The 25,846-nt window shown below is 40.9% G+C and overlaps 2 protein-coding genes across 2 annotated transcripts in view; one reads left to right on the top strand and one right to left on the bottom strand.

Moving 5' to 3' along the window:
- Positions 1-8,018, top strand: part of Atm (ATM serine/threonine kinase) — a 108,913-nt gene extending 100,895 nt beyond the window's left edge. Inside the window, exons 59-63 of the mRNA XM_059267892.1 lie at positions 948-1,034; positions 2,905-3,019; positions 4,244-4,307; positions 7,142-7,278; positions 7,378-8,018. Coding sequence (XP_059123875.1) covers positions 948-1,034; positions 2,905-3,019; positions 4,244-4,307; positions 7,142-7,278; positions 7,378-7,561 — 587 coding nt within the window. The 3' untranslated portion in view covers positions 7,562-8,018. The remainder of the gene's footprint in view (positions 1-947; positions 1,035-2,904; positions 3,020-4,243; positions 4,308-7,141; positions 7,279-7,377) is intronic.
- A 7,499-nt stretch (positions 8,019-15,517) lies between these two features.
- The window catches only part of C7H11orf65 (chromosome 7 C11orf65 homolog), a 28,446-nt gene continuing 18,117 nt past the window's right edge, over positions 15,518-25,846 (bottom strand). Inside the window, exons 6-9 of the mRNA XM_059266903.1 lie at positions 23,588-23,718; positions 21,139-21,309; positions 18,961-19,016; positions 15,518-15,921 (exon numbers count right to left, since the gene is read on the bottom strand). Of these exons, the coding sequence (XP_059122886.1) occupies positions 15,770-15,921; positions 18,961-19,016; positions 21,139-21,309; positions 23,588-23,718 (510 nt within the window). The 3' untranslated portion in view covers positions 15,518-15,769. The remainder of the gene's footprint in view (positions 15,922-18,960; positions 19,017-21,138; positions 21,310-23,587; positions 23,719-25,846) is intronic.

Raw genomic sequence — 25,846 nt, 5'->3', positions numbered from 1 at the left:
TTTCTCCTGCCTTGCTGTTGGCTAGTTTTTTATTAGACCATCAGGTGTTTACATCAGGTGTTTACACATAGCTTCACAGAGTTAAACAAATGCAACATAAACAAAAGTAACACTCCTTAAAATAATATTCTACTACATAAATCAGTTAACAAAATCCTAGGATATGAGAACTAATAGAGATGTAGAAACTGTCTCCTGTTAATTTGCAATTGAAGACAATTTCTTCTGCCACTTTTGTATTGTACTTAGAGTGACAGGATATGTATGTGTAGGCAAGCTCCCCAGTACTTAAGGGAACTTCTTCTGCCTTGAAAATCACTAATTGGATTAAAGTGGTTTGGTTTATAAACAAGAAAGCAGGCTCAGTTAACAGTAGGACCAGCCAGGCACGGGGCATCCTTATTCCCTACCCAGTGATTTTTCTGTAACACTGTGTGGTGTCTCTCATCAGGTTAAAGGTATTTTAAGGCATGATATTATCTGTCTTAAAAATAGAAATGCAGTTATGCCTGCACAGGCACCTGGTTAAATAAAGTAGCAATCAGTTTCTGATTGCATAGTTCATTAAACAGAGGAAAGTTTCACTGTCGAATGTTGAAATTACCCATCACTGCATCTCTTGTTTTGTAAGAACACTTAATAAAGTTTGAGTGTACTGCACTTGCCCAGGTAAATCAGGGTCTCCAGCTTTAACCACACTAATTTCAGAGAAAATCTATGCTTTTTAACAAAGAGAAAATATTTTTAGCAGCACATCTATTTGTAAAATGTACATTAAAGTATCTGGCTAGATTTGACTTAAACTCTACATGCTACTTACTTTATAATGTCCTTTAAATAGCTCTAAAGTCTGAGCTACTTAAAATTGCATAGAGTCAATGGTACGAGTTGAGATTATGGTTGAATGTAAGGTAGAGATTTCACATGGTTGTTGTTTTTTTCCCTAGTTGGTTACATCCTTGGACTTGGTGATAGACATGTGCAGAATATCTTGATAAACGAGCAGTCAGCAGAACTCGTACACATAGATTTGGGTGAGTATTAAAATATAAGTGTCTTTTATTAATATGTAGTCATCAAGGACTATTTGCCTATCAGCATATTACAAATATGAGGAAGGCAGACACAGCCACAGAAATATATAACAAGATTTTTTTCTTAAGCATAAGCACTTGTGGTGAGAGGAGCAGCTATGTCCACCTACAATAATGAGTAAATCTCACTATAAGAGATGACAGCGCAAGTAAAGAAGGAAGAGTGAGTGAGACGGTGGGGATCTAAAAGTAGGGGTGGGGTAGTAATGGAGAGCTGGCCTAAGTATTGCTGGAGGGAACTGTAAGTAAGTAGCTTGAGAGAGGGTGGGAGTGGCTCAAAAGGATAGGCTAAAGGGTTTTGACTTTTAATCTGTTAAATGGCGGGAAGTGAACAAATAGTTAACCAAGAGACAATCATGAAAGTTTTAGGTAACTTTCTAAGCAATTTGGACCAGGAAGTTAAAAGAGAAAATAATAGTGTAGACATGAAATGATGAAGGTTTGGGCTAGAGTTGTAGTGACCAGGAGATTGGATTTGAAGACATATGAGTTCTAGGTTGTACCATTGAAGTTAGTTATGCAGAATGGGAGGGGTTTTTCCAGACATCCAAAGCATCTAACAAAGGAACACAGCAGGTTTCATTTAAAAAAAAAGAAAGAAAGAAAGAAAGAAAGAAAAAGAAGAAAACGATGAGTTTTGCGCGTTATTTCAAAACATTAGTGAGATTTCTGGAAAGCAGTGGAAGCTCAATATAAAAGAGTTTGGATGTGATGGTGAGTCACACTCTGTGCAATAGAGATAGATGGCTGAAGTCACTGGGTTGGAGGAAACCCTGATCTCACACTGAAGACGGGAGCTGTGAGAATGCTAGTTATTGAAAAATCTAAACCAGAGTGGACTTGGTGGCTCATGACTATAATCCTAACACTTAAAAGGCTGAGGCAAGAGGATTGCTATGAGTTCAAGGACAACTTAGGCTATATAGGGAGTTCCAGACCAGTCTGGGCTATGAAATGAGAGCCCATCTCAAAACAAAAGTAAGTCTCCGAAAACATGAGGAAGAGGTCTCCTAGCTGCTGAGCCATCTCTTCAGCCCTAGAAAGAGGCAGCTTCCACGCCACAGGAGGAAAGTACTCCATGAAGGCCATAATAAAGCCAGATATTAACTACTACAGAGGTAGAGTGAATGCAAGTGTCTGCCTAGTGCAGAAACCCCATCCCAGAAAGCTTTGTACTGTGTGATTTCATTTTTATAATCCATTTGATATGTTAAAATTATAAAAATAAGCAAATTAATGGTTTTTAGATGAATGGGATAGGTATAGGGATTGACAGGCCGTGTGAGGAAAGTAAGTGTGGCTATAAAATGGCTGTATGAAGGATCTCTTGGTGATGGAATGTTACATGTCTTGGCTGTACTAATGTTCATACCCTGGCTATGATACTGTACCATGGTTTTCTACTATAGAGAGAAAGACTGGTAGAAGGTATGTAGGGTGATCCTTGTGCATTATTTCTTAGAATTGCATGTGAATCTGTAATTACCTCAAAATAAACATGTGAGTTTGTATCTGAAAACTTTTTTTAAAATATATTAAAACATTTAATACATGAGTCTTTTACATTTTAAACATACCAGCTATCCAATTTTTAAAATCATCCTTTAATGTCAAGAAGCTATTCTTTCGTATTTGAAGTGGTTCTCATAGATGATGGAGGTGAGGTGGGCAGGGAAAGCAAGAATAATCATCTAGTACTAATAGAATGTGAGTGATAGATTCTTTGCTGCCTTTACAAAGTTAACATGTACTTATGGAGACAGTGTATGAGCCTGTCACACTTTCTTGCTTCACGTCTCTTTGATTTTAGGAGTGGCTTTTGAGCAGGGTAAAATCCTTCCCACTCCAGAAACAGTTCCTTTTAGACTCAGCAGAGATATTGTGGATGGCATGGGCATCACTGGTGTGGAAGGTGTCTTCAGAAGGTAAGGGAGGGAAGGCAGATAATTTTTGCTATCAAAATTATTCAACTAATAAATGTATATAGATGATGGGATTCAGTGGTAGAATCACATCCCAGTGCTTTACAGCACTGAGGAAAAGACCCTTGATACAGGCAGTAATAGTGCTTTCCAGCTACCTGGGACTTAATTCAGCATGCCATGAGGTCAGCATACCTAACCTCCTCTGGAAGAGGCCCCTCCTTAGCTGACGTGCTTTGTTGTTGCTCATTGTTGGGGGTATTAAAGAGATGATAATTTTTTGGTTTTGTTTTTATTCTTCTCTCATACAATACATCCTGACCTCAGTTTCCCCTCCCTCTACTTCTCCCAGTCACACACCCCACCACCTCTGTCCCCCAGATCCACTCTTCCCCTGTTTCCCTTTAAAAAAAAAGCAGGCTTCCCAGGGATATCAACCAAATAAGGCATAACAAGTTGCAGTAAGACTGGGCACAAACTCTCGTATCAGAGCTGGGCAAGGCAACCCAGTAGGAGGAAAAGGGTCCCAAGAGCAGACAGAAGAGTCAGAGACACTCCCATGACCATTGTCAGGGGTCCCACAAAACTACCAAGCTAACAGCCATAACATATATGCAGAGGACCTAGCACAGACTCACGCAGGCTCCGTGGTTGCTGCTTCAGTCTCTGTGCACCCCTATGAGTCCTGTGTCATTGATTCTGTGAGCCATGTTCTCCTGGTGTCCTCAACCAGAAGCACCTACAGTTCTTCCTCCCCATCTTCAATGGGGTTCCCTGAGCTTCAAGGGGAGGGATCTGATGGAGATCTCCAATTTGGACTCAAGAAATGATAGTTTTGTATAAAAGAACCATGTTCCGGTATAACTCCAAGCCAAAGATTTTGCCATTTCTTGTAGTTTTTCCAGTAAATGTCCATAGTCTCAGCTTGTGTAAGTAAATTAATACTTGCCTCAGTAATCAAGACCAAGTATTTCATAGTAGTAGTGTCTTTTTTTAAAAAAATAAGTGCTGAGCTTATGAAACACACACACATATTTGTATATATCTTACTTTCTGGAACATCTCTTAAATGCTGTCTTTGCCAACTGGTCTGCTCTTTGAAATAAAATTTTGGGAATTGCTAGCAAGGATCACCTACATATGTATACATAAGTGCATATAGGCAAAGATGGATTGAAATTTTGGTGTGCTACAGAATCCATGTTTGTAATGTATTTCACCTTGCAGATGCTGTGAGAAAACAATGGAAGTTATGCGCAGTTCTCAGGAAACTCTGCTAACCATTGTAGAGGTAAAGTATTCATAAGGATGTTGTTGTTGGTTTTTTACTCTTTTGGGGGCCACCACCCAGCTCCCAAATAAATCACACACGGAGACATATTCTTACTTATGAATGCCTGGCCTTAGCATGATTTGTTTCTTGCCAGCTTTCCTTAACTTTAAATTATCCTGTCTACTTTTTGCCTCTGGGCTTTTCTTTTTCTATTCCTATATACTTTTCTTTGTTTCTTACTCTGTGGCTTGCTGTATAGCTGGGTCGCTGGCCCCTGGAGTCCTCCTCCTCTGGCTACTTCTTCTTTTCTCCCAGATTTCTCCGTCTGTTTATTCTCTCTACCTTTCAGCCCCACCTATCCTTTCTCCTGCCTTGCTATTGGCCATTCAGCTCTTTATTAGACCATCAGGTGTTTTAGACAGGCACAGTAACACAGCTTCATAGAGTTAAACAAATGCAACATAAAAAAAAGTAACACACCTTAGAATAATATTCCCCAGCATAAGAACATCTGGACTCCTTTGCCAGTTGGCCTGCCTTGTTAGGACGTCACTCATTTGAAGATCAGTGCTGCATTTCATGTAGATTGGTTCTGGGCAGCAGCAGAAAGGGGCACAGTGCGCATTTTCATATAACACAAAGTTTGGGGTTAGAAATGGTTCTAGTCCCCTCACATTTCTTGGAATATTATTGCATTGTTAAGTAATCTCCAATTTTTAAAGAGTAAATGAGCACTTTGACATCTTAGACATCCCACTTTGGCTGAGGAGATGACTCAGTTGGTAAAATGCTTGCCACACAAGCATGGGCGACTGAGTTTGGATCCCCAGAAGCCATATAAAAACTAGCATAGTGGTGCATACTTATTATCTGGCACTGGGGAGGTAGAGATTGGAGGATCTCTGGGACTCACTAGCCAGCCAGTATAGCCAAATTGGTGGGTTTCCGATTCAGTGATAGACACTGTCTAAAAAAATGAGTAGAAAAATGATTGAAGAAAACATCTGACATCAACCTCTGGTCTCCAGTCGTACACCCACACATGTATGTGCATACATATACCAATGTATCCCTTATGAGAGTTTTTGAGATTGGTTTCCCTGAAGAGAAGTCAATAATATATATCAGTTTCCCTACAAATTTCAGAGCTAATTTTGATGCAAATCAGTGCCAGCATTGTTAGTGGCAAGCATAACTGAAGAATGAGGTTTGCTGTTGAAGCTCCTGCAGTGTGTTTGCTGTTTAGCTTTGAGACAGCTCATCTGAATGGAGCTGTGGCCTGCAGAACATACACGTTTAAATTAGGTTCATCATTTCATGTAGACCCAGGACAGAGGGGGAAGAAAGTCATACTTCCTGTGCTTATGACATTAATTCTACCCAAGTGAGAATTGTGGGTCTCTGGCAGTCATTACAAACCTGGTAAGGATGTATGAGACAAGAACTCAGCTGTTTCCTGCACAGGGAAGTACAGGAAGTAGAGTACAGGCCTGGCTGCACACAGGTATCATCTGTTCTGCTTCTAAAGAGTAGATGTTAACTGAGTTCAAAACAGATTTCTAAGGATGAAGAAGGAGCATGTGTGTTTTGTAAATCACGCCTGTGCAGGCAGGGTTGAGAGCCATTTGCATTTCACTGGCACTATTAAGACTGTGATAGATAATAAGGGAGAAGCTATGTCCTTTTGAAGATTCAATGGACAGTTTGTCACGTGGTCTGAGTGAGAGTATTGCACCTGAGAAATGATTTCTATCTCTGCTTACAGTACCTGTGTCCTTTTGGAACGTACCCACTCCTCACAGACACACAAAGTTCTGTGTTGCCCCTGGTAAATCAGTCCAGATTTCTGAGAGTCATTTGCTATGGCTTTCCTAATATTGAAGAAGAGTTTCCCAGTCACCATTGCTGTCTCCTGCTCTAGGGCAGTGCTTCCCGATAGCATCTTGGCTCCCAGTCCTGAGGTCACTCCTTTCGAAGTCAGTCCCTCCATTGTTTATCAGTGGCCCTGAAGGACACCCAAGGCAGCCTTACAAAGTGACAGTTTTTGACACTGCTGATCCAGTACAGTCCCAGCATGTAGGTGCTGAGGAAACCCAGTGAAAGTGACAGTCAAAGGATTCTGGTCCTATGATGTTGACCTGGCCTGCTGAATCATTTGCTTCTGTACCCATGTATTCCACTTACTACTAAGACTGCATAAGCCTGACAAAAAAAGAATAAAAACAAGAAATGTCTGTGTTTACACACCGCAGGGCAGTTAGCTGTTGAATAAATTACATCCTTTTATTAAATTTACCCAGCTTGGACTCTGCTAGAAAAGGAGCCACTAGAGTGAGTAGTAGGTTTGGTAGTCAAAATGTTAGTTTTGATGGTGCTAAAACTCTATTGGGGAACATGGCTTAAGAGTGAGGTGAGCCGGGCGGTGGTGGCGCACGCCTTTAATCCCAGCACTCGGGAGGCAGAGCCAGGCGGATTTCTGTGAGTTCGAGGCCAGCCTGGGCTACCAAGTGAGTTCCAGGAAAGGCGCAAAGCTACACAGAGAAACCTTGTCTCTAAAAACCAAAAAAAAAAAAAAAAAGAGTGAGGTGAAATAGACCTGGGAAGAGAAGAGAGTGAAAACCACAGTGACAATCTCCTCCAACTAGGTTGACGTCATCCAGCCTAACACCCGACCCTGGAGGAAGAGTGAACTTGGGCTGGGATGAGAACCTTGGAGTGTATACTTCAAAAAGCTTCCTCATCTCTGAGTCGGCTCCTCTGTCAGCTGCTTGTGATCGTGTTATTTTATGATGTGGTTGCTATTGATTTTAACTATGTAATCAAAATGCACTTGGTTTATTTTTTCTGCCTAGGTTCTCTTATACGATCCACTCTTTGACTGGACTATGAATCCTCTAAAAGCTTTGTATTTGCAGCAGAGGCCAGAAGATGAGACTGATCTCCATTCTACCCCCAATGCAGAAGATCAGGAATGCAAACGAAGTCTTAGGTGGGCGATTTTAGAAGGGACCTATTGTTAGTTAGATTTCGTTTTTCCCAAGCCCTTAACTATTGTACCTCATTGTAATCTTCATGTTTTTATCCTCAGTGATACTGACCAGAGTTTCAACAAAGTAGCTGAACGTGTTTTGATGAGGTTGCAGGAGAAGCTGAAAGGCGTGGAAGAAGGCACCGTGCTCAGTGTGGGTGGACAGGTGAACTTGCTTATCCAGCAGGCCATGGATCCCAAAAAACTCAGCCGACTTTTCCCAGGATGGAAAGCTTGGGTGTGACCTTCAGCGCAGGAGTTACTCTTAAACTCTGACTTCAGAAATTACATCTCAGCCACCATGTTTGGATAGGAATTATTTAAGCTAATAACTGCTTTTGAACCAGTTTGATTCATCACCACCCAAAATTGATATTTCCGCTCTCATATGTTAGACGTAGTAGTTATTCAAGATCTGCTAGGATAAATGTGGACCGTTAATATTATGCTTGTATTGTTTTCAGTGGATCAGAGGCTCACAATGAACTGCAAACAGTGGGAGCAACAGAGTGAGTGTTACTTTTGGTGTGCATTAGGACAAGTTCATAACTTCTGCTCCGAAGTGTGTGTGTGGGTGTGGGTGTGGGTGTGTGTGTGTGTGTGTATGCTGGGCTGGGAGACACACACACACACACACACACACACACGTACATAACAAAGTACTCAATACTGTAAAAAGGGTGGGTGTTAAAATTATGACTGTCAATATATCGGGGGGTGGGGGGGACTCACACTAAAATAAATGTTGGGCTAGAGTGTGACTCAGTGTAGAACATGCACCCAACCTGTATGAGGCCCCAAGTTTAAGACCCGAATTGCAGATTGAAGGGGGTGGGGGGGGTGGGGGTAAAGTAGTATAGGTTGAACATCTTAATTCCAAAATCCAAAACGTGAGATATTCTGGTGTCCAAAATTTTCTGACATATTGGGTGCATTTCAGAGGTTCAGATTAGGTGCATAGCTAGTCTTAGCTTAAAGTCTGCACAAATGCTTCACAATATGAAAATGTCCCAAACTAGAAGCAGCTCTGGCCCTCAGCATTTTAAAGAGGGGACACTGACTAAAACTGTACCTTAAATGTTCTGATTTCAAGCCAGGGCGCGGTAATGCACGCCTTTAGTCCCAGCACTCAGGAGGCAGAGGCAGGCAGATCTCTGAGTTTGAGGCCAGCCTGCTCTACAGACTGAGTTCCAGGACAGCCAGGGCTACACAGGGAAACCCTGTCTCTAAAACCAAAACAGAAGAAATGTTCTGATTTCAGTTGTAGGGTCACTCAGCATTGCCAAGTGATGAGGTCTCGAGAGGAAGAGCATGGCTAGTGTAGCTAGTGTTTGAGTGAGTTCTGTGTTCTTTCTCTTTCAGGCCCTTCAGTATTCACCATTGCTGTATTTTTCTTGTTAAGTTTCTCCTAGTTCATGAATTCTTCTGTTAACCACATTTCATCTCCTATTAACCCGTTCATTGGATTCTTTCAAAAATTAATTTTCAGGGTTGACAAAATGGCTCAGTGGGTAAAACCACTTGCCATGCAAGGCTGATGGCCTGAGTTCCATCCCCAGAACCCATGGAAAGGTGGAAGGGCAGAATCAAAAAAGCTATCCTCTGATCTCCACATGCATGCCGTGGCACGTGCAAGTCCACACACACACACACACACACACACACACACACACACACACACTCACTCACAACAATGAAGTTTAAAAAAATTCTTACAAAGGAAAAAGTAGATTTCATTTTCAGCTATGTACCCTAAAACTAACAGATCCACCTATTTCTGTGATAGTACATTTCTGTGTACTATCACATTCAGCCTAAATAACTTTTCAAGTCCTTTAACCTTTTCAAGTCCACTAACCATCTTAAATGTCTCATTTTGTGATCCTTCTGATCTTGAATTAAAGTCAAGTGCTGAGTGTTTGTATTGTTGATTCTTGGGATTGGTGAACTAATTTGTCATTTTGAAAGGGGAGCTCATTTTCAGCCCCCCCCCCCACACACACACACTGTGAGAATCCTGAGTGGCCTAGGTTGAGAGTGATTCTTGATTCTTCAAGATAGTTTGCTCATGTTTCATTTCCAGGGATGTCACTGTCATTTCTTGGCTCCAGGGCTTTAGATCTCAGGAGTAGTGTACACTGTTGCTTTCTGTCATCTCTGTGCTAACAGGCAGTGTTTTACTGGTGCCCTTTTCAGTGAGGACTAAGCCTGCATGTGTCCCACCATGGTGGCAGGGTGAAAGGAAGTGCATTTAATGCCTCCCCCTTGCTGTTTGCAAGTCTAGGTTTCTTTAGTCCGTATATATACATACACACACACACACACACACACACACACACACACACACACACACACACAGCCAAACTCTTGGTTTCTGCAAACTGTTACGAATATTATTTTGTATTTTAACTTTCCTTCTTTGTGTCTTTTGTCAGAATTGCTTATATGGATATTTAGTATCTACTGACTAGTAAATCAAGAGAATGTGTTGAACTTAGAATGTCTTTAAGAAAGTGTTGACCTCTTCATAGAGGATAGTATTAGCTAATAATGGCTAGCTAAATGAATCTGTAATATGTTTCTGTAGTTAAATCACTGAAGAGCTTGGAATAATAATTGATCCATTCTTCACCCTTAAATGCCATGCCACAAACATATGCTATTTAGGTTTTTTCTTTCTTTTTTTCTTTTTTTTTTTATTATTAAGAAATTTTCTATTCATTTTACATACCAACCACAATCCCCCTCTCTTTACTCCTCCTTTCCCCCCAGTCTCCTCCCCCCCCCATTCAGATTTTGTCAATGGCTTTGAAAAGCCTTTATCAGGTTTTTCAGGTAAATCTAGAAGCAGCTAATTGAAATGTAAAAAGATTAAGTTAGAAAATATTTTTGACAGGAGTAAGATGGGCAGTTACCAGGAGCCAGTGAGGTTAAATTTACAGATATTAAAAATCAGGTATTTCCTTTATGCCAAGTACCTGACAGCAGCACCTCTGATTCTTACAACGAAACCTTGTAATATTGGTGATGGTATCCATTTTATATCCAGAGAAAGTGAAGGTTGGAGAAAGATTACTTGTCTGAGGCCAGAAGACATTGCACATGAAATTCATGTAAACAGTCTGTTCAGTTGAAGAGCTTTTAGTAAAAAGAGTCTGTGTTCACGGGTCAGTTAGAAGTTAGTGAAAAGCAAATAGAGACGCTGCTAGAAAAGGAAGTTAGGCGCTGATGTGTCTAGAGTGACGGAGGCATCAGGCCCCAACTCTAAGGTCATAGTGTTCACTTAAAATGGGAAAAAAAAATGTGTACCTAGAAATCCATCACAAATTTAAATATAGTAAAAGGAACAAAAGCAAAAAGGAAAGCTTTGAGCACTTTAAGGTTTATAATAACCATTTTTTTATAAGTAGAAGGCCAGTATGAAATAGAGAAAAGTGCCATTTCAAGTGTTTCAATTGCACCTTAATGAAATTGTTTTTCATATAGATTTGTTTAGTGCTATTAAATGTAATTGTTACATTGTTACCTGAATGTCATAAAAATCTTTAATAAAGAACTATACAAGTTGATGTTAATTATGCAATTATGTGTTCATTTTATGAAATACTTAAGTGTTGTATGTGCCAGGCACAGGCTGGTTCTAGTGAGACAGCAGTGAGCAAGAAAGTCAGCACTCAGAGTTCAGAGTCCAGGCATGAGGGTCCAGTCTGTCCTACAGGAAGGCAAATGACTAATGCTCTTTGCTTTGCCTTAGAAAACGATTTAGTACATTTCTTAAGTCTAAAAAACTAAGTTGCACCAGGATATGACAAATAACGATCCTAATATCCTAAATGTGATATTTTATTTTATGTTGTTTTAAAATAAATTCATTCCTCTTGAGGGTTTCATGTTTCTGTGCAGCTTCTGACAAAATGAATTTTGTATACAGTATAGTCAAAGTGTCCAGAGAGATTGGGTTCAGAATTGGTAAAGATCTCATAGAATGGAATTATTCCATGGAATAAAAGCCCCACACTTTGCTCTAACAGGATGTGTGGTTTTATATACAGCAGAAGTAAATGTACATTTACTAGTATATTGTTCAAAAGCAGAAGTTCTAAACCTGGGAACTTTCGCCTTGCTTATATTTTCAAACTAAAAAATATTCTGTTAGGTACAAAATGGCATTGTTGTCTCCAGTTATAACAGCTGGGGACACAAAGTTTTTCACGTTTGGTGTGGTTTCCTCTGCTGAATAGCCATGGCATATTGGAAATATTTCTGCTCCTGTCTTGGCTGCATGACGTCTTTCCTAACCTAATTCCTCTGTCACTTACCGTTCCTTGACATCACCGGTTTCACTGATGGTTAAATCTTTCTTGTAAGGACTTTCCTTCATTGTTAGACCTTCCTAAATGTTACTCAGTTCTTACAGTTTTTGTTATGGAGATCTTGCATACTTTTATTTCATTTCTTCCTAGGTACCTTCATGGTTTTCATAGGGTATCTCTTCAGTCTTTTACTATTATTTGGAATTTAAGTTACTCTCCACTGACATTTTATCCAGTGACTGAGGTAAAAACTCTTATTCTTTCTAGAAACTTATGTTCTTTTAGCCCCATGGTTCTCAACCTTCCTAATATAGTTCTCATGTGGTTGTGGTCCCCAACCATAAAATTATTTTTGTTGCTACTTCATAACTATAGTTTTGCTGTAGTTATGAATTGTAATGTAGATCTGTGTTTCCCAATGGTCTTAGGTGACCCCTGTGAAAAGGTCATTCAGTCCCCCCCACCAAGGGATTACAACCCACAGGTTGAGAACCACTGTTTTAGGTGATCATATGTGCTATGAATGATTATTTTTTCCTCCCAGATATAATACTGTTTTGTGGCTTTATCTTCCTTTACTCTTGGCTGCAGCCTCTGCTTGCCACACTGGTAATGGAAGATAGAAGGAGTCATGTTTGAACAGTCCTGTGGCTCATGGCTAACACTCAAGTGTCAGTGTTTTCCCATTTGCTGTTCCCTGCGGGGTTTTAATGAGGCATCTGTGCCACTTTTCTTGTTAAAGAACTCCTTCTCGTCCATGGGCTGCTGTGAAGTTTTGAGGTGAGTTAACAGTGACTGCACTTACTGAAAAGGACCATTTTTCTGAGCGTGTTACTATGGCGCTCACACTGCTAGGTTTTCTAAGATTAAGTCATCCATACACTTTGAACACTTGAGAGGTGGTAGAACCAACCGATGGAGGTGGGCCAGTCAAGGGAGTTAGGGGAGGGACAGATCTTTGAACTCATAAATAGAACCCTGGTGCCGATTCATGTTGTTGCGCTCTCTTTGAAATGATCAGCTTTGCAAGACAACTTGCTCCCTTGCATGATGCAGTCTCATCACAGAACCCAACAGAAGGAGCCTTACAAGTTGTTAACTTCGGGCATTTTACTCCAACAGTAGGGTGCTATCATAATACACAGGGGTAGGCAGACATCTTTTCAAGACTCTGTCCTTAGTTCTTTTAGGTATAAAACCAGAAATGGAGTTGCTAGGTAGTGTGGTCCTTTTGTTTTTGGCAATTTTTTTTCCTCATTTTTTTTTAATTTCCCACAATGTATGACATCTTGAGATAGACAGTGTATGCCATCAATTCCATTAATTCAAAAAAGAAGTGATGTAATTTAAGCACATGAAATGAGTTATTATATGCTTTATGAGAGGTTTTTTTTTTTAATTGTTTAAAACCCTAAAATGTACTCATAAGAATGGGATGTATTGCTCTGTGTATATGCTATAATGTTGAGATCAGGGTAAGTGTTTCTCCTCAAGAGGGTGTTTGTTTTTATGTCTGTGGGTCTTTTGCCTGCATTTGTGTCTGTGTACCACTTGCATGCCAGAAGATGGCAGTAGATTCCCTAGAACTGAAGTTAGATAGCTATGAGCCACTATGTCAGTGCTGGGAATCAGACCTGGGTCTTCTGAAAAAGCAGTCAGTCAACCACTAGGCCATTTCTCCAGCCCCAGGTGTATAGTTTCTTTATGGTAAAAATCTTCACAGCCCTTTCCCTCAGGCTTTTGGAAATATACAGTACATTGTTGTTTTCTGTAGCTGCCCCAGTACAGAGGCACAGAACTTAAGGCATATTGATTGGGTGTGTATATAAATTTACTGATCATGTCTGTTCTTCATTCTCTTCTTTTCTCGTCTCCCACCCCCACCTCAGGCCTTTTTTCAATAACACAGTTATTTTTGTACTTCTGGGTCTTTTGTTTCCATGTGACAGAAAGAATACACTACTAGTTTTGCATGATGCTCTCTAGATCCATTTTGCCACAAATGATAGGTGACATGATTTTATTATTTTTATGACTAAATAGTATTCAGCTGTATATATAAACCACATTTCTTTTCCCAGAATAGGACGATCTATTGATGAGAGGTATTTAAGTCACCATTAATTGTATTTGGACATGTCTGTCCCTTTATGTTAAGTAATAGTTTACCTTGCTGAGGATAGAGAGGAGAGGAATGCCTTACTTTGTTCTTAGGCTTCTCGTTTTGAGATTCACTAGTTTGCAGTGGGATCCGGGGTGTCACTTTCTTTCTTAGGTCCAGGTAAACCAAGCCAAAAATGACTACCTGCAGGCTGAGTTCCATCCTGCTACTAACAAACCTTCTGTAAAGGAAACTGAAGGCAAATCCATTCACAGTAGTTATAAAATAAATAAAATACCTTGAATAAATTCAACTGAGGCTCTGGTGACAGGCCTCTACTATGTAAGTTATAAAACACTGGTGAAAGTCACTGGAGAAGTCCCAAGATGGAAAGACTTCCCATGTTTATGATTAGAAGAACTAATATTATTAAGTGCCCACACCAGGTCAAAAAATTAGTAGAGTCAGTCCAATCATTTTGAAAATACCAGGAACATTCTATAGAGAACTAGAAAAATCACAAAATTCATATAGAACTACAAAAAAAAAATCTGCAAATAACCAACAACAGCAAAAAAACTTGGAAGGATTGCAGGACATTGGGTGACAATGATGAAAACCTGATGGCCCCAGAAATAAAGACACATACTCCACCCAGCTGATTCTACACAGATGTTCCAAAAACATACAGAAGATTGAAATTTGACTCTGTTTCAGCCTCCACCAAAGTCAACTCAGAAATGTATCAAGACCTGAATGTAAGCTATAGAACTGCTACAGGCAACGTCAGATGGCAGAACAAGGAATGATTTTTTTTTGACAGCACCTGTAATGCACAGAAAACAAAAGCTGACCGATGGGGGAATCACACCAACTAAAGTGTTTGTGTGGAACAACAAGATAGACGGCGAGAGAGACGGCTTACAGATTTTGGATAAAAATACTTGCCACTAGGCAGTGGTGGTGCACGCCTTTAATCCCAGCACTTGAGAGGCAGAGGCAGGTGGATCTCTGAGTTGGAGGTCAGCCTGGTCTACAGAGCGAGATCCAGGAAAGGCGCAAAGCTACACAGAGAAACCCTGTCTCGAAAAACAAACAAACAAACAAACAAAAAAACTTGCCAACTATTCATCTGTAAAGCGTTAATATCAAGAATATATAAGAGCTGGGTAGTGGTGAAGCACTCCTTTAATCCCAAACAAAAGAATATGGGGAAAGGCTGGGTGACGGTGGCACATGCCTTTAATCCCAACACTTGGGAAGCAGAGCCAGGCGGATCTCTGTGAGTTCGAGGCCCTCCTGATCTACAGAGCGAGATCCAGGACAGACACCAGAACTACACAGAGAAACCTGTATCAAAAAAAAAAAAAAAAAGAATTTGGGAAAAGGAACCCTTTATATACTGGTGGAGGAAAGTAAATTAGGGTAGTCACTATGGAGAGGAGTTGAGGTTACTCCAGAGATTCAAATCCAAACTGCTATTCAATCCAGCAGTGTATACACTTCTGGGTGTATAGCTAAAGTGTGCACTCCTACATTCACCACAGCACCATTCAGCCAAAGGCACCAAACTAAAGGAGATTGAAATGTAACTACCCTGATTTGATTGGTACACATTGTATTCATGTTGTGAAATACACTGTTCCCCAGAAATGTGTAAATTGTTACCTGTGCATAATTTAAAAAATGCTTCAGTGGACAGTTCAGGAAAAAAATAAGTGAGGGGCATTTGGACATGGAGTGTACAGTGAATGAGTCTGCCCTGAGCAACTGTACTAAAAGCAAATTGTATTTGGAGTTTTTTTAATACCTAATAAAGATACTTTATTTTAAATGTGATTGTCAGACAACTACAGTTTATCAGAATACCAGGAGGTACTATACACTGTCCAGTGTAGTATTTCTTTAGTCTTCCTTAATTAGGAGTAAATAATATATACACAAGTCATTGTAGTCAGAATACACAGTCTCTTGGCTTTAACTGAAAATGGGCTTGAAAGGCCATTTGCTCAGAAAAGGAAGTCCTTTATGGTTTCATTCAAAACATGGAATTGGGTGTTAAGCTAGTGAACGGCTGTTTCACGTAAGTATTTTCATAGTAATTATCCTCATATGGTGCTTCCATTTGTGTCTGTGACCCATCTCCATAGTTTCCAACTAGGCTTTTCTGTATTCTTTCAAGCCTGACATCTAAAGAGAAATGACAGATGGTTAGAACAGTGCCCTGCTCTGTAGTCCTTTCTTTCACACTTTGAGCACATATCCATCTGTATTGCTGTTTAACAGAAACTCTCAATGCTCTGATCTTGTTTTAACCATTGTCCAGCTCTACATAGGTCACTGTATGGCCCAGCTTCTAGGTGTGACCTCCTAATAACTACCTGTGTAGTTTGGGGCAGTCATCTATTTTCTGTAAGCCCAAGTCTTCATCTGTAAAATTTAAGACTGTGGTAGCACCTGCCTTATGGTGTGTGTATACCCGAAGAAGGCCAGAGGATGTTGTGAGGTGACCTTTCCATCACACTGCCTTATTGTCTTGAGTCAGGATCTCTCACTGAACACAGAACACCTGGGATCCACGTGTGTCCACTCCCTAATGCTGAGGTTACAGGTACCCACAGGCTGTGTCTGGCCTTTCTTGTGCTAGGGTCTTTAAGCTTGCATAGCAAGTGGTCTTACCCACTAAGCCATTCCCCAGGCCCTTCCTGGTTTTGTGAGTTAAATGAGATGGTCCATAGTGTTTGGAAATAAGCGCTTTATAATTAACTATAGTCATTTCTATATTCCCAAATGAAATACCTTTTCCTTCTATGGATCTGCTCTGGAAACCCACCCTACCCGACCCCCGTGCACACACATGCACGCCCTGTCTCTGTTTTGTGTTTTTGAGACAGGGTCTTTCTATTATGCAACCCTGGCTATCCTAGGAACTTACTATGTTGATCAGGCAGGCCTTGAATTCAGAGATATGCCTGCCTCCCTCAAGTACCTGGCTTTCCCTAGCTTCTTGAAGGGTAACACACAGTCTCCCAATGCTACCATCTTTCTTCAATATTTAGGAACATATCTTTTTACCATAAACTTTCAGAACTTAGTTATTTATATTGTTTCCTTTTTTTGCATCTGCCATGTATGTTCTTTTATCTACCAGTAAACCACTTATGTGTGTACTTCTTAGGATTTCTGTAGCAAAGCTTTAACCTCCTTGCCCTTTACTATAAAGAGAGTTACCAAAATTGTTCTATAGAAGGCCATTGTAATCGTTAGTCTTGGCTGTCAACTTGACTCAATCTGGAATCAGCTAAAAGGCTAGCAACCTCATGAGGAATTTGCTTGATCAGGTTAATTGAAGTGGGAAGGCCTCCCTCAATACGGGTGGCACCTTTCGGTGGCAACCCAAATCAAAGAAGATGGAAAGCAAGGGCTTGCTCTGCCTTATGGCAAGTTCATAATGGCAAGTTTATCTATGCTGTCACTGCATTTGTTCAGACCAGCAGCTTCCCAGGGACCCTCCCAGCTTTCAGTGCTGATGATGCACCCGGTGCCCATGGAGTGAGCAACCACAGGAATCTCAGGCTGTTCTGAGGTAGCCGTTGTTGAACTATTCAGATCACACCATGTAAGTCAACCTAATAGATCAGCATTGACTCCATTAATCCCCAACGCAAAAACTACTTGTTTGAGGAACAGTCATGGGGTCTGAAAAATGAAGAGTATGAGTAAAAAGTGGAACATGTTCGTGTAGGTACAGCCAGAGGCCATGGCCAACTGAGTTTATATGTGGAAAACTGTATTTGAGGCAGCAGACTTGTGTTTCAGCTGTGAATTCTTAACCTGCTGCAGTTCAAATCCTAACACTGACTGACCTTCAGCTAGTCATAACATCTCTCCTTCCTCAGAAAATGCAGATAATGGAACTTGTTTCATATATTTATTTCAAAAATCAAGTTAAGTTCATTCTTCATTGTAATTGCTAAGAGTTCACATTATCTGTTGTGTGTAGAATGGACGCGTGGGGAATATCAGCACGGAAACCATTGAAGAAGTTATGAAAGACAATCACGTATTGGATTTGAGGGGTAGCAGTGAGGTGGGAATAAGTGAACAACTAATAAAAATGATAGCTCATGTTGATGGGGTAATATGTGTTGGGCAGCAGCCTAAGCTCTGTTAAGTGTCAAGCACTATTCTAAGCTTGCTGTTGTGTGTGTCACAACAACAGCAGCACAAGAATTCAAACCCAGGCTCCACAGTCTAACCTCTGCCTGACTGCTTCTCATAGAAGGTAGCAAAGTTACACTCTGATCACGGGTAACCACAGGCTTTGGCTATTGTGTTGGCTGGTTTTTGTCTAAGCAAGCCTGAGCTATTGCTTTGACCAGTGATGGGTGATGCCTCGAGGGCCCACCTCTTGTGGGCATTGCCACCCCTGGGCAGATGGTCCTGGGTGGTATAAGAAAACAGGCTGAGCAAGCCATGGAGAACAAGCCAGTCAGCTGCACCCCTCCATGGCCTCTGCATCGGTTCTTGCCCTGACTATTTGGATGATTGTAATGTGGGAGTTTAAGTGAAATAGGCCTTTTCCTCCCCAAGTTGTTTTTGGTCCTGGTGTTTTATCATAGCATAGAAACCCTAAGACAGCTATGTTAGAGTCATTGGTATTTCTGTGGCATAAAGATAATTTTTCAGTGTGCAATTACTAGAAGGGCAGTAGTGGCATAGACCTTAAAAACATTTCCAACATTTAGAGGCATTCATTTTGCCAAATTAAGTTTGCTCACTGGAGATCATTACTGAAGCCATGAGTTTTTTATCCAGCCTTAAATAAAATAGAAAACCTATTTTCCAATGACAGTCCTACATATAAAGATAGACATGACCTGACAGAGTCATTTATATCCATGTGTGCACACACACATTCTTCAGAATAATGAAAGGACAGACATATGTACAGATGTGAAGAATATTGTTTACACCCATACAGATTCTTTCGTAAGTATTGCTAAAAGCCACCAACCTTGGACTGGAGAGATGGCTTAGTGGTTGAGAGTATTGGCCGTTCTTCCAGAGGACCCATGTTCAGTTTCCAGCACCCATATGTTGGCACACAACTGTCTATAACTCCAGTTCCAGGGGATCTGATGTCCTCTGCCTGCCTCCACAGGCACCAGGCGTGTGGTACATTTACATGGGGGCAAAATACTCACACACAAAAAAATTAAAATTTACCTTTTAAGTTAGCTGAAGAGTTACTTGTAGCAGTTTCTTTCCATTTAGCAATATACCTGCAATATATTATATGGGCATTAAATTGACTTATTACTAAATAATAAGTTAGTTAATTAACACATGTTTAATGGTGATGTCTTCACTAGTCTCAGTGTTTGAGTTCCATGACTTTACCATCTCCTAGTACTCACACATGCTTATAAGACAATTTCCAGGATAAGGAGTTACAAGAGGTTGAAATGGAACCTGCCGGCCATGGTGGCACACACCTTTAATTCCAGCACTCTGGAGACAGACAGATCAGATCTCTGAGTTCCAGGAAAGCCAGGATGATATGGTAAGACCTTGTCTCAAAATAAAGTAATAAGACCTTTTAAAAATTCACCTGTAATTATCCAGATTTTTGAAGGTCTTTCTTACTTACCAATTTTCCTGTAGGGAGAAATGACAGATTCAAATTTTTTCTCACAGAATGTGTCATTAAACCAGTTATAAATAAAGATAATAATAATGGAGACTGGATGCCATAAAAGCCAAGGGAAGTAGCTGCTTATCCCTGCCTAGGATCAAGCTGCTGCAAAGCCTCATTCTGTATAAGATAATTGTGCCTGTGGTCAGAAGCACGACTAGTATATTCCCAGTAATCACTCACCTCACCCTAAGTTCTTGTCAGGGTTCAGTGAAAACACTTGGCTTTTTATAGACTTGACTGGGATGAACAGAAGTACGTAATTTGGAAACGTTTAAGAAAAAAAGTGGTTTTTCAGTTACTCTCAGCATTTAAAATCAAGGCCAACTCATCCCACTCCACACAGAATCTCACAGGACTGACTGGCAGCGCAGGGGCTGGCCTATACCAGCATCTCCTCAGATGTGATGACAAAGGTCTCTCTGAATAATGGGGAATTTCCCTTTGTCACCTTCTACTTCCTCTGGTCCCTTTCTCATGTTCTGTCAGTGACTGACACCTCGATTCTCTGTCCCCTTTTCTCCCCCTCTTTCTAATGTCTTCCATTTCTTTACCCTCCTTAGAATTCTTCTCTTTGCCCATGCACTATCCACATTCCTTGTAGCTGAGTACACATTTAACAGCTTGGCTGAGGTGTAATTCATTGGCCGTCTAATCCACTCATGTAAAGTGTATGGTTCAGAGATGGTTAGTATATTCAGAGTTGTGCATTCTTCACACAGGCAATTTTCAAACATTATCACCACACTCAGAAAACACTCAACATCCTGTAGCTATGACCTCCCTGTAATCCCAATTCCATAGCCTCGGGTAACCACTACTAATACGTGTTGTCCCTAAATTTCTTTATTCTGCATATATCACATTTATAATTATGCTGCTTTCACTTGACAATTTCGTTGACATCATGACACATACCAGAATTTCACTGTTCTGCTGTGGAATAATACTACATTGTATGGACGTACTAAGCTTGACTTGCCTAACCATCAACTGATGGACATTGGGATTGCTTCTAATTGTTTTCCTCATTATAAAATGTTTCTGTGAACATTGGGGCTAGGTTTTATGTGGACGTATATTTTCATTTTTCTTTGTATACACTTTGGAGTGGAATGGCTGGATTATAGAGCAACACTTGAGAAGTTACCAGCCATTTCCCAAAGTGGCGGAACCACGGCACGTTCCTGCTTGCCATGTAGAGAGGCTCCACTCTCGGCACTGCCAACACTTGTTACTAGTCATGCTGGTCATTTGAAGTCCCCCCCCCCCACACACACCACTGCACCTTCAGCTGGCATTTACCTTATGACTGTATTGAACAGTCTAAATTCCCACCATGCAAAATTCTAAAAATGCTTTTCAATGGCCATTTGTGTTACTGATATAGTTTTCTAATATCTAGAAAGAGTAGGTCATATAGATTGAAACTATTTCTTTACATAATCTTTGCATAATTAACCTTATGGTCTTAGCCTTGTTTCTGAATCCCAAAGTGAAACAGAGTAGAGTCAGTTAGACACAGCTGTTGTAATGCACTCTTCCGCCTTACTATAATTTTCTCAAGCCCAGTTTTTCCCTTTTCTGTTTAGACAAATAAAACTGTTTTTAAAGGTTGTGTTCAGAACCCCAAGGTTCAACCTGGGAACGGGAAATTTTACAAAGAAAAAATACAGGACTTTGTCCCCCTGTGATGGCTCTGTACTCACTCATCAAAGTTGAGTGTGTTCGTCCAGTTCAGCACTTCATCCACTTCCCATTCCATCACAGAATCGACCCCTCCATCTTCAATGCTCCTGATCAGTCCTTTTGTTGCTTTGTGAATTAGGCCTAGAGTTTCATGATCTGTCGCCTTGGCCTCCAGGCTCCCCAGGTAGTACCTAAATAAAGGAAAAGGAGAGACACACATCCTTTGCAATAAGTGATCGGAAGTAAACACAACTGACGGGTGGTGGTGTTTCTATATTAAAATTGTAAATTAAATCAAGCTTTTGTTCTGTACACTTCTGAACTAAGACCCGTGTGATAGACTCTTCCTGCAGCAATTTAATCACTAACCAGTGAGACTTCACTTATTCACCTGCCCTAAGTTTCACGATAGAAAAATCTGAATCACATTCTGAGTAGAAGACTCTTAGAGACTAAGCCAGCTTCTTGTTTTATAGATGAAGAACTAAGTCCAGGAGGAATTGGGTAACTTCTACGACGTCACGAGGCTAATGGCAGTTAGAAAGGGAAAGGAGGTCTCTACATCTTTGTGCCAGATACATTGCCTACTTTCCTTACTTTTCTTTTAAAAGACAGCTATTTGTGGTGGTGGTTTCTGCTCTCTTATGTAAAGAATTGAGACTTGGGGAAGTCAAGGAATTGTTCAAGATCATGAAAGTAGTAAGAATGGGAACTGCCAGCGTTTGACTCTGAGCACACCCTCCTTCTGTCTGACGCGATTTTAAGGTCAGTGTTCCCATGAAACACAAATAGGGAGATATTAGTAGTCCTTGCCAAGAACATGGAACACAGAAATACATTGAGAAGACAGATGTATCATCAGCCGACTTTGTCATCATTACTAGGTCTGAGCTACAAGAAATGCCTAGAGAAGACCTGCCCCCGTAGAGAAGGGACATAAATGATGTTTTGCCCCTAGAGTGCCTGAGGAGAGAGTAATCCCACTATGCTCCTCATTTGGGTGGCTCCATACTGCCACCCAACACGGTGGGTATCCAGGGTATCCAGAAGCCACCACTGTAGCAGGGGAAGTAGTTTGTTTCCATGGACTAGTGGAAACCAAGCCAGTGTCCTCTGCCAGGCCAACATTCAAAGAGACATGTTCAGGAAATGACTTTTTACTCCCAAAGCCAGTTTATAAAGTTAGCCCAACTGATCCACCAGGTGTGGACACAGAAGTATGGAGAAAACAAAGTTAACATGAAGCTTCCAACATGAACTCCAGCCACAGACTTCAAAAGAAAAGCATACTAATTAAATGCCTATTAAATGTTCTAACAAACTTAAGGAAACTCCCTCCGTGAGATACAGGAGAATTACAGAAAATTCAACAAAACTGGGGAAATTTATGAATGAAACTTTTAGCAGATACAGATGATGAAATAATATTTACAAGTAAGGAATTCACTAATTCAAATTAATTATGCAGTTGATAACTTCACCATTACATTAAGTCAGGAGAAAAATATGAACAGAAAAATAGATCTTTTGTAATATCTTAGATGGAAAAAAAGAGTGAAGGAGAACTCTAAGATACAGTGGCACTGTTGAAAAGTACAAGATGACAAGAAGTGGGAAGACAGACCTTGCTAATGAAATGTCTCTGACCTGGGGAAAGATGTGGATGTGCAGGCACAGAGGCCCAAGGGCCCTGAAAGAATGGGACACACATAAAGCCCTGTGTGATAGCTCATGCCTGTGATCCAAGCACTTGAGGATGCCATGAGTTAAACAATTTGAACAAAGTTCATTAAGACGAATAAAGACTTTCTGAGACAAGAACTGAGGGAACTCGCCACCTCGTCATTAGACCTGTCCTACAGTAAATGCTCAAAGAAGGCCTGTACCGTAAGTGAAAGAAGGGCAGTATCTTTTCTAAATGCATTTCCTTGTGCAATGTCCTAGTGACCTTTAATTGTCCAGATTGGATTGGCCTATTGATATGTCTGTGGGGGATTGTCTTGACTGTTGTTGATGTAAGAAGACCCAGCTCGCCTGGTCAGCTCCAGTCTGGGTAGATGGTGCTGGGCTGCATAAGAAAGCTAGCTAAGGATGAGCCAGCAAGCAGCACTATTCCACATTTTCTGTTTCAAGTGGTACATGACCTCCTGCCCTGGCTTCCCTCAGTGATGGACTGTAACCTGCGAGCTGAAATAAACCCTTCCTTCCCCTAAGTTGCTGTGGCCAGATCATTTTCTCACAGCAGCAGAGAATAAACCATGCCCTTAGCTTTTAAAAAACCAACTAACAGTGTGTAGGGGGGTCTATTTCTCAGTCCTATGGTCTGTCCCAGTCATCTCTGTGCTGGTTACAATGTCTTGATTGCAGTTGCCTTGTAAGCCTTAAAATTAAAAATTAAGTAGGGCAAATTCTCCAACTTTTCTCAAAAATACCTTCTATTTCTTTAATAAGACCAAGTCATCTACTTACATTTGCCTCATCCATTCTATCTTTTTAATTTTTCTTTTCTTTTCCATGTCTTGCTTTCTCTTCAGTTTAGAGAAATGAAATTCGCTTTCCTTTGTGCTTTCCAACACTTCACTTTCAAGTGGTATCCAAAACTATGGTGGGGTGGAGATTACAGAATTAAAATACTGATTGTGGAGAACTCTCTATAGACAAGAACTTTGTGTTGGTGGGAATGTGCAAGAGAAGAGCAGAACAGAAGACAAGCCTTTTCAAGGGAGTTCTAATTAAGTGATGGGCAACAGATAGTTTCAGAAGTACCTGTTCTAGCAACGTTGACCAACTACTTGTGTACTGAGGCGTTCCTTCGGCACCCAGTGAAGTGAATGACTAGTGAACCTAAGCATGTCTGTCTCACCTGAACATACCTCGCCCCTCCTGGCACTACTGGCGTTTCATGACTAACCCTCCAGGATTATATCCACTCAGAAAGGAGAAGTGCCTCTACTCTCTCCCAAACTGTGGCTTCTTTGAATGGCATGTCCTCCTAGCTGGTGGCTTGTGTTCCCGATTCCAATTTATCCTCTCTTCCCACAATATAATCACTAGGTAATGGTTGCTGTATCTCCCAACAGTTTGTCCTGTTTAACCACTTACTGTACTGCACTAAAGCATCCTGCCTAGCTGGCTTATCTCTAGGTACAAGCATCCTCTGAGAGAGAAGGAGCTGTGTCTTCTGACCACTGCATTCTTAATGGCTAGAACTATGCCTAGCACATGATAGGCATATAATAAAGTACTGAATGAGTAGATTCACACCTTGGTCATTTTAAACATCTCAAACATTTAGACATTTGGTATACCACATCCTATAATCTGTGTTTTGAGTATATTGTTAGCAGAGAGAGAAAATAAAAATGGCCTAGTTTCAAACCTGATTATTAAAAATAAACATAAGAGAAACCTGCCCACTGACTCATGATGAGCATCTATGTGGTGGATAGAGAGGAGAGAGAGAGAGAAGTGGAGCAGTTTGTGTGCTGTGGAAAGAGGCAGAACTGAAGACATGACGGCAGCGAGAACCAGGCTGATGTGAGTGGCCTGAGCTGCCACCTGGGTCCATAGGATGTCCACCCCATGCGGCCACCCCTGGCCATATGTGCACCCATGGTCCTGATGTGAACAGTATCTGTGTTGATGTCCCTGGGGACTGGCAAAGGCCATGCAGATGTCTGTGGTCAGGGATGCCACCTTAAACCATGTTGATGTCCAAGGGCCATGCTGAGTTGGCTCCACCCCTAGCCAGGCACAAGGTTCAGGAGAGCTGGCTCTGTGGAGGCCTGGGCTGACCAACTCTGCTACCACCCGGGAACAGATCCAAGGCTTTGAGTTGGCCCACACCAGCATCTACCCCCATCTATGAGATACTGGAACATGTGAAGGGGCTGGTCCTGTGGAACCATAGCCGCAGGATGTCCATGACTGGGGCAACAGCAGGATATCCAAGAGGAGTCTTGGTGAGGGTCCAGTATTGATGGTATAGCAGAAGCCAGAGACCTTGAACCAAACCAATGACTCATTGCAGTGAACATTGGCAAGTAAAACTGTTTATTCAAAAGGGTTTACTGCGTGACACACTGCAGCTCCCCGGGCCACTACAACAGATGAATATGCGATGGAGAGGCAGAAAGGATAGAGGAGTGGAGTGGTACCTGCAGGGCAGAACTGGAGATGAGACAGCCGTGATGGGTGTGAGAGAAGGCTGATGTTGAGAGAGAAGCAGGTCGTTGCCCAGAGGGGTCAGCAAGATGTTGTTTTTGTTTGTTTTTTAATTTTAATTTTTGTTTGAGGGGGGGAGGTTACAGAGGTGGAGGTCAGATATGGAAGGACTGGAAAATGAGTGGGATTGGGGTGCATGGTAGGAAATTCCCAGAGAACCAATAAAAACAATTATTATGTTGAAAAAATAAACTAAGGCGTCAATGAGATGGCTCACTGTGTGAAAACACCACTCAAATCTGACAACCCGGGTGTGAAGGAGAGTGCCAACTCCCACAAGTTGTCTACATGCACACTGGAGTACACAATCACCCATGCCTGCACACATATCATTTATACACACACACAATAATTAATTCAAATAATTCTAAGGATAACAATTTATCTTATTTAACAATCCCAGAATAGCTAAGTTAAGCAATTTTTTTCAACTAAATTATGATTGTTAAAATTCAAGATTAATTTTTAAAAACAAGATTAATTTCTAAATATATAAAATAAAAA

The sequence above is a fragment of the Peromyscus eremicus genome, chromosome 7, assembly GCF_949786415.1.
Source record: "Peromyscus eremicus chromosome 7, PerEre_H2_v1, whole genome shotgun sequence".
Lineage (NCBI taxonomy): Eukaryota > Metazoa > Chordata > Mammalia > Rodentia > Cricetidae > Peromyscus > Peromyscus eremicus.
This window is presented reverse-complemented; position numbering and strand designations above follow the sequence as displayed.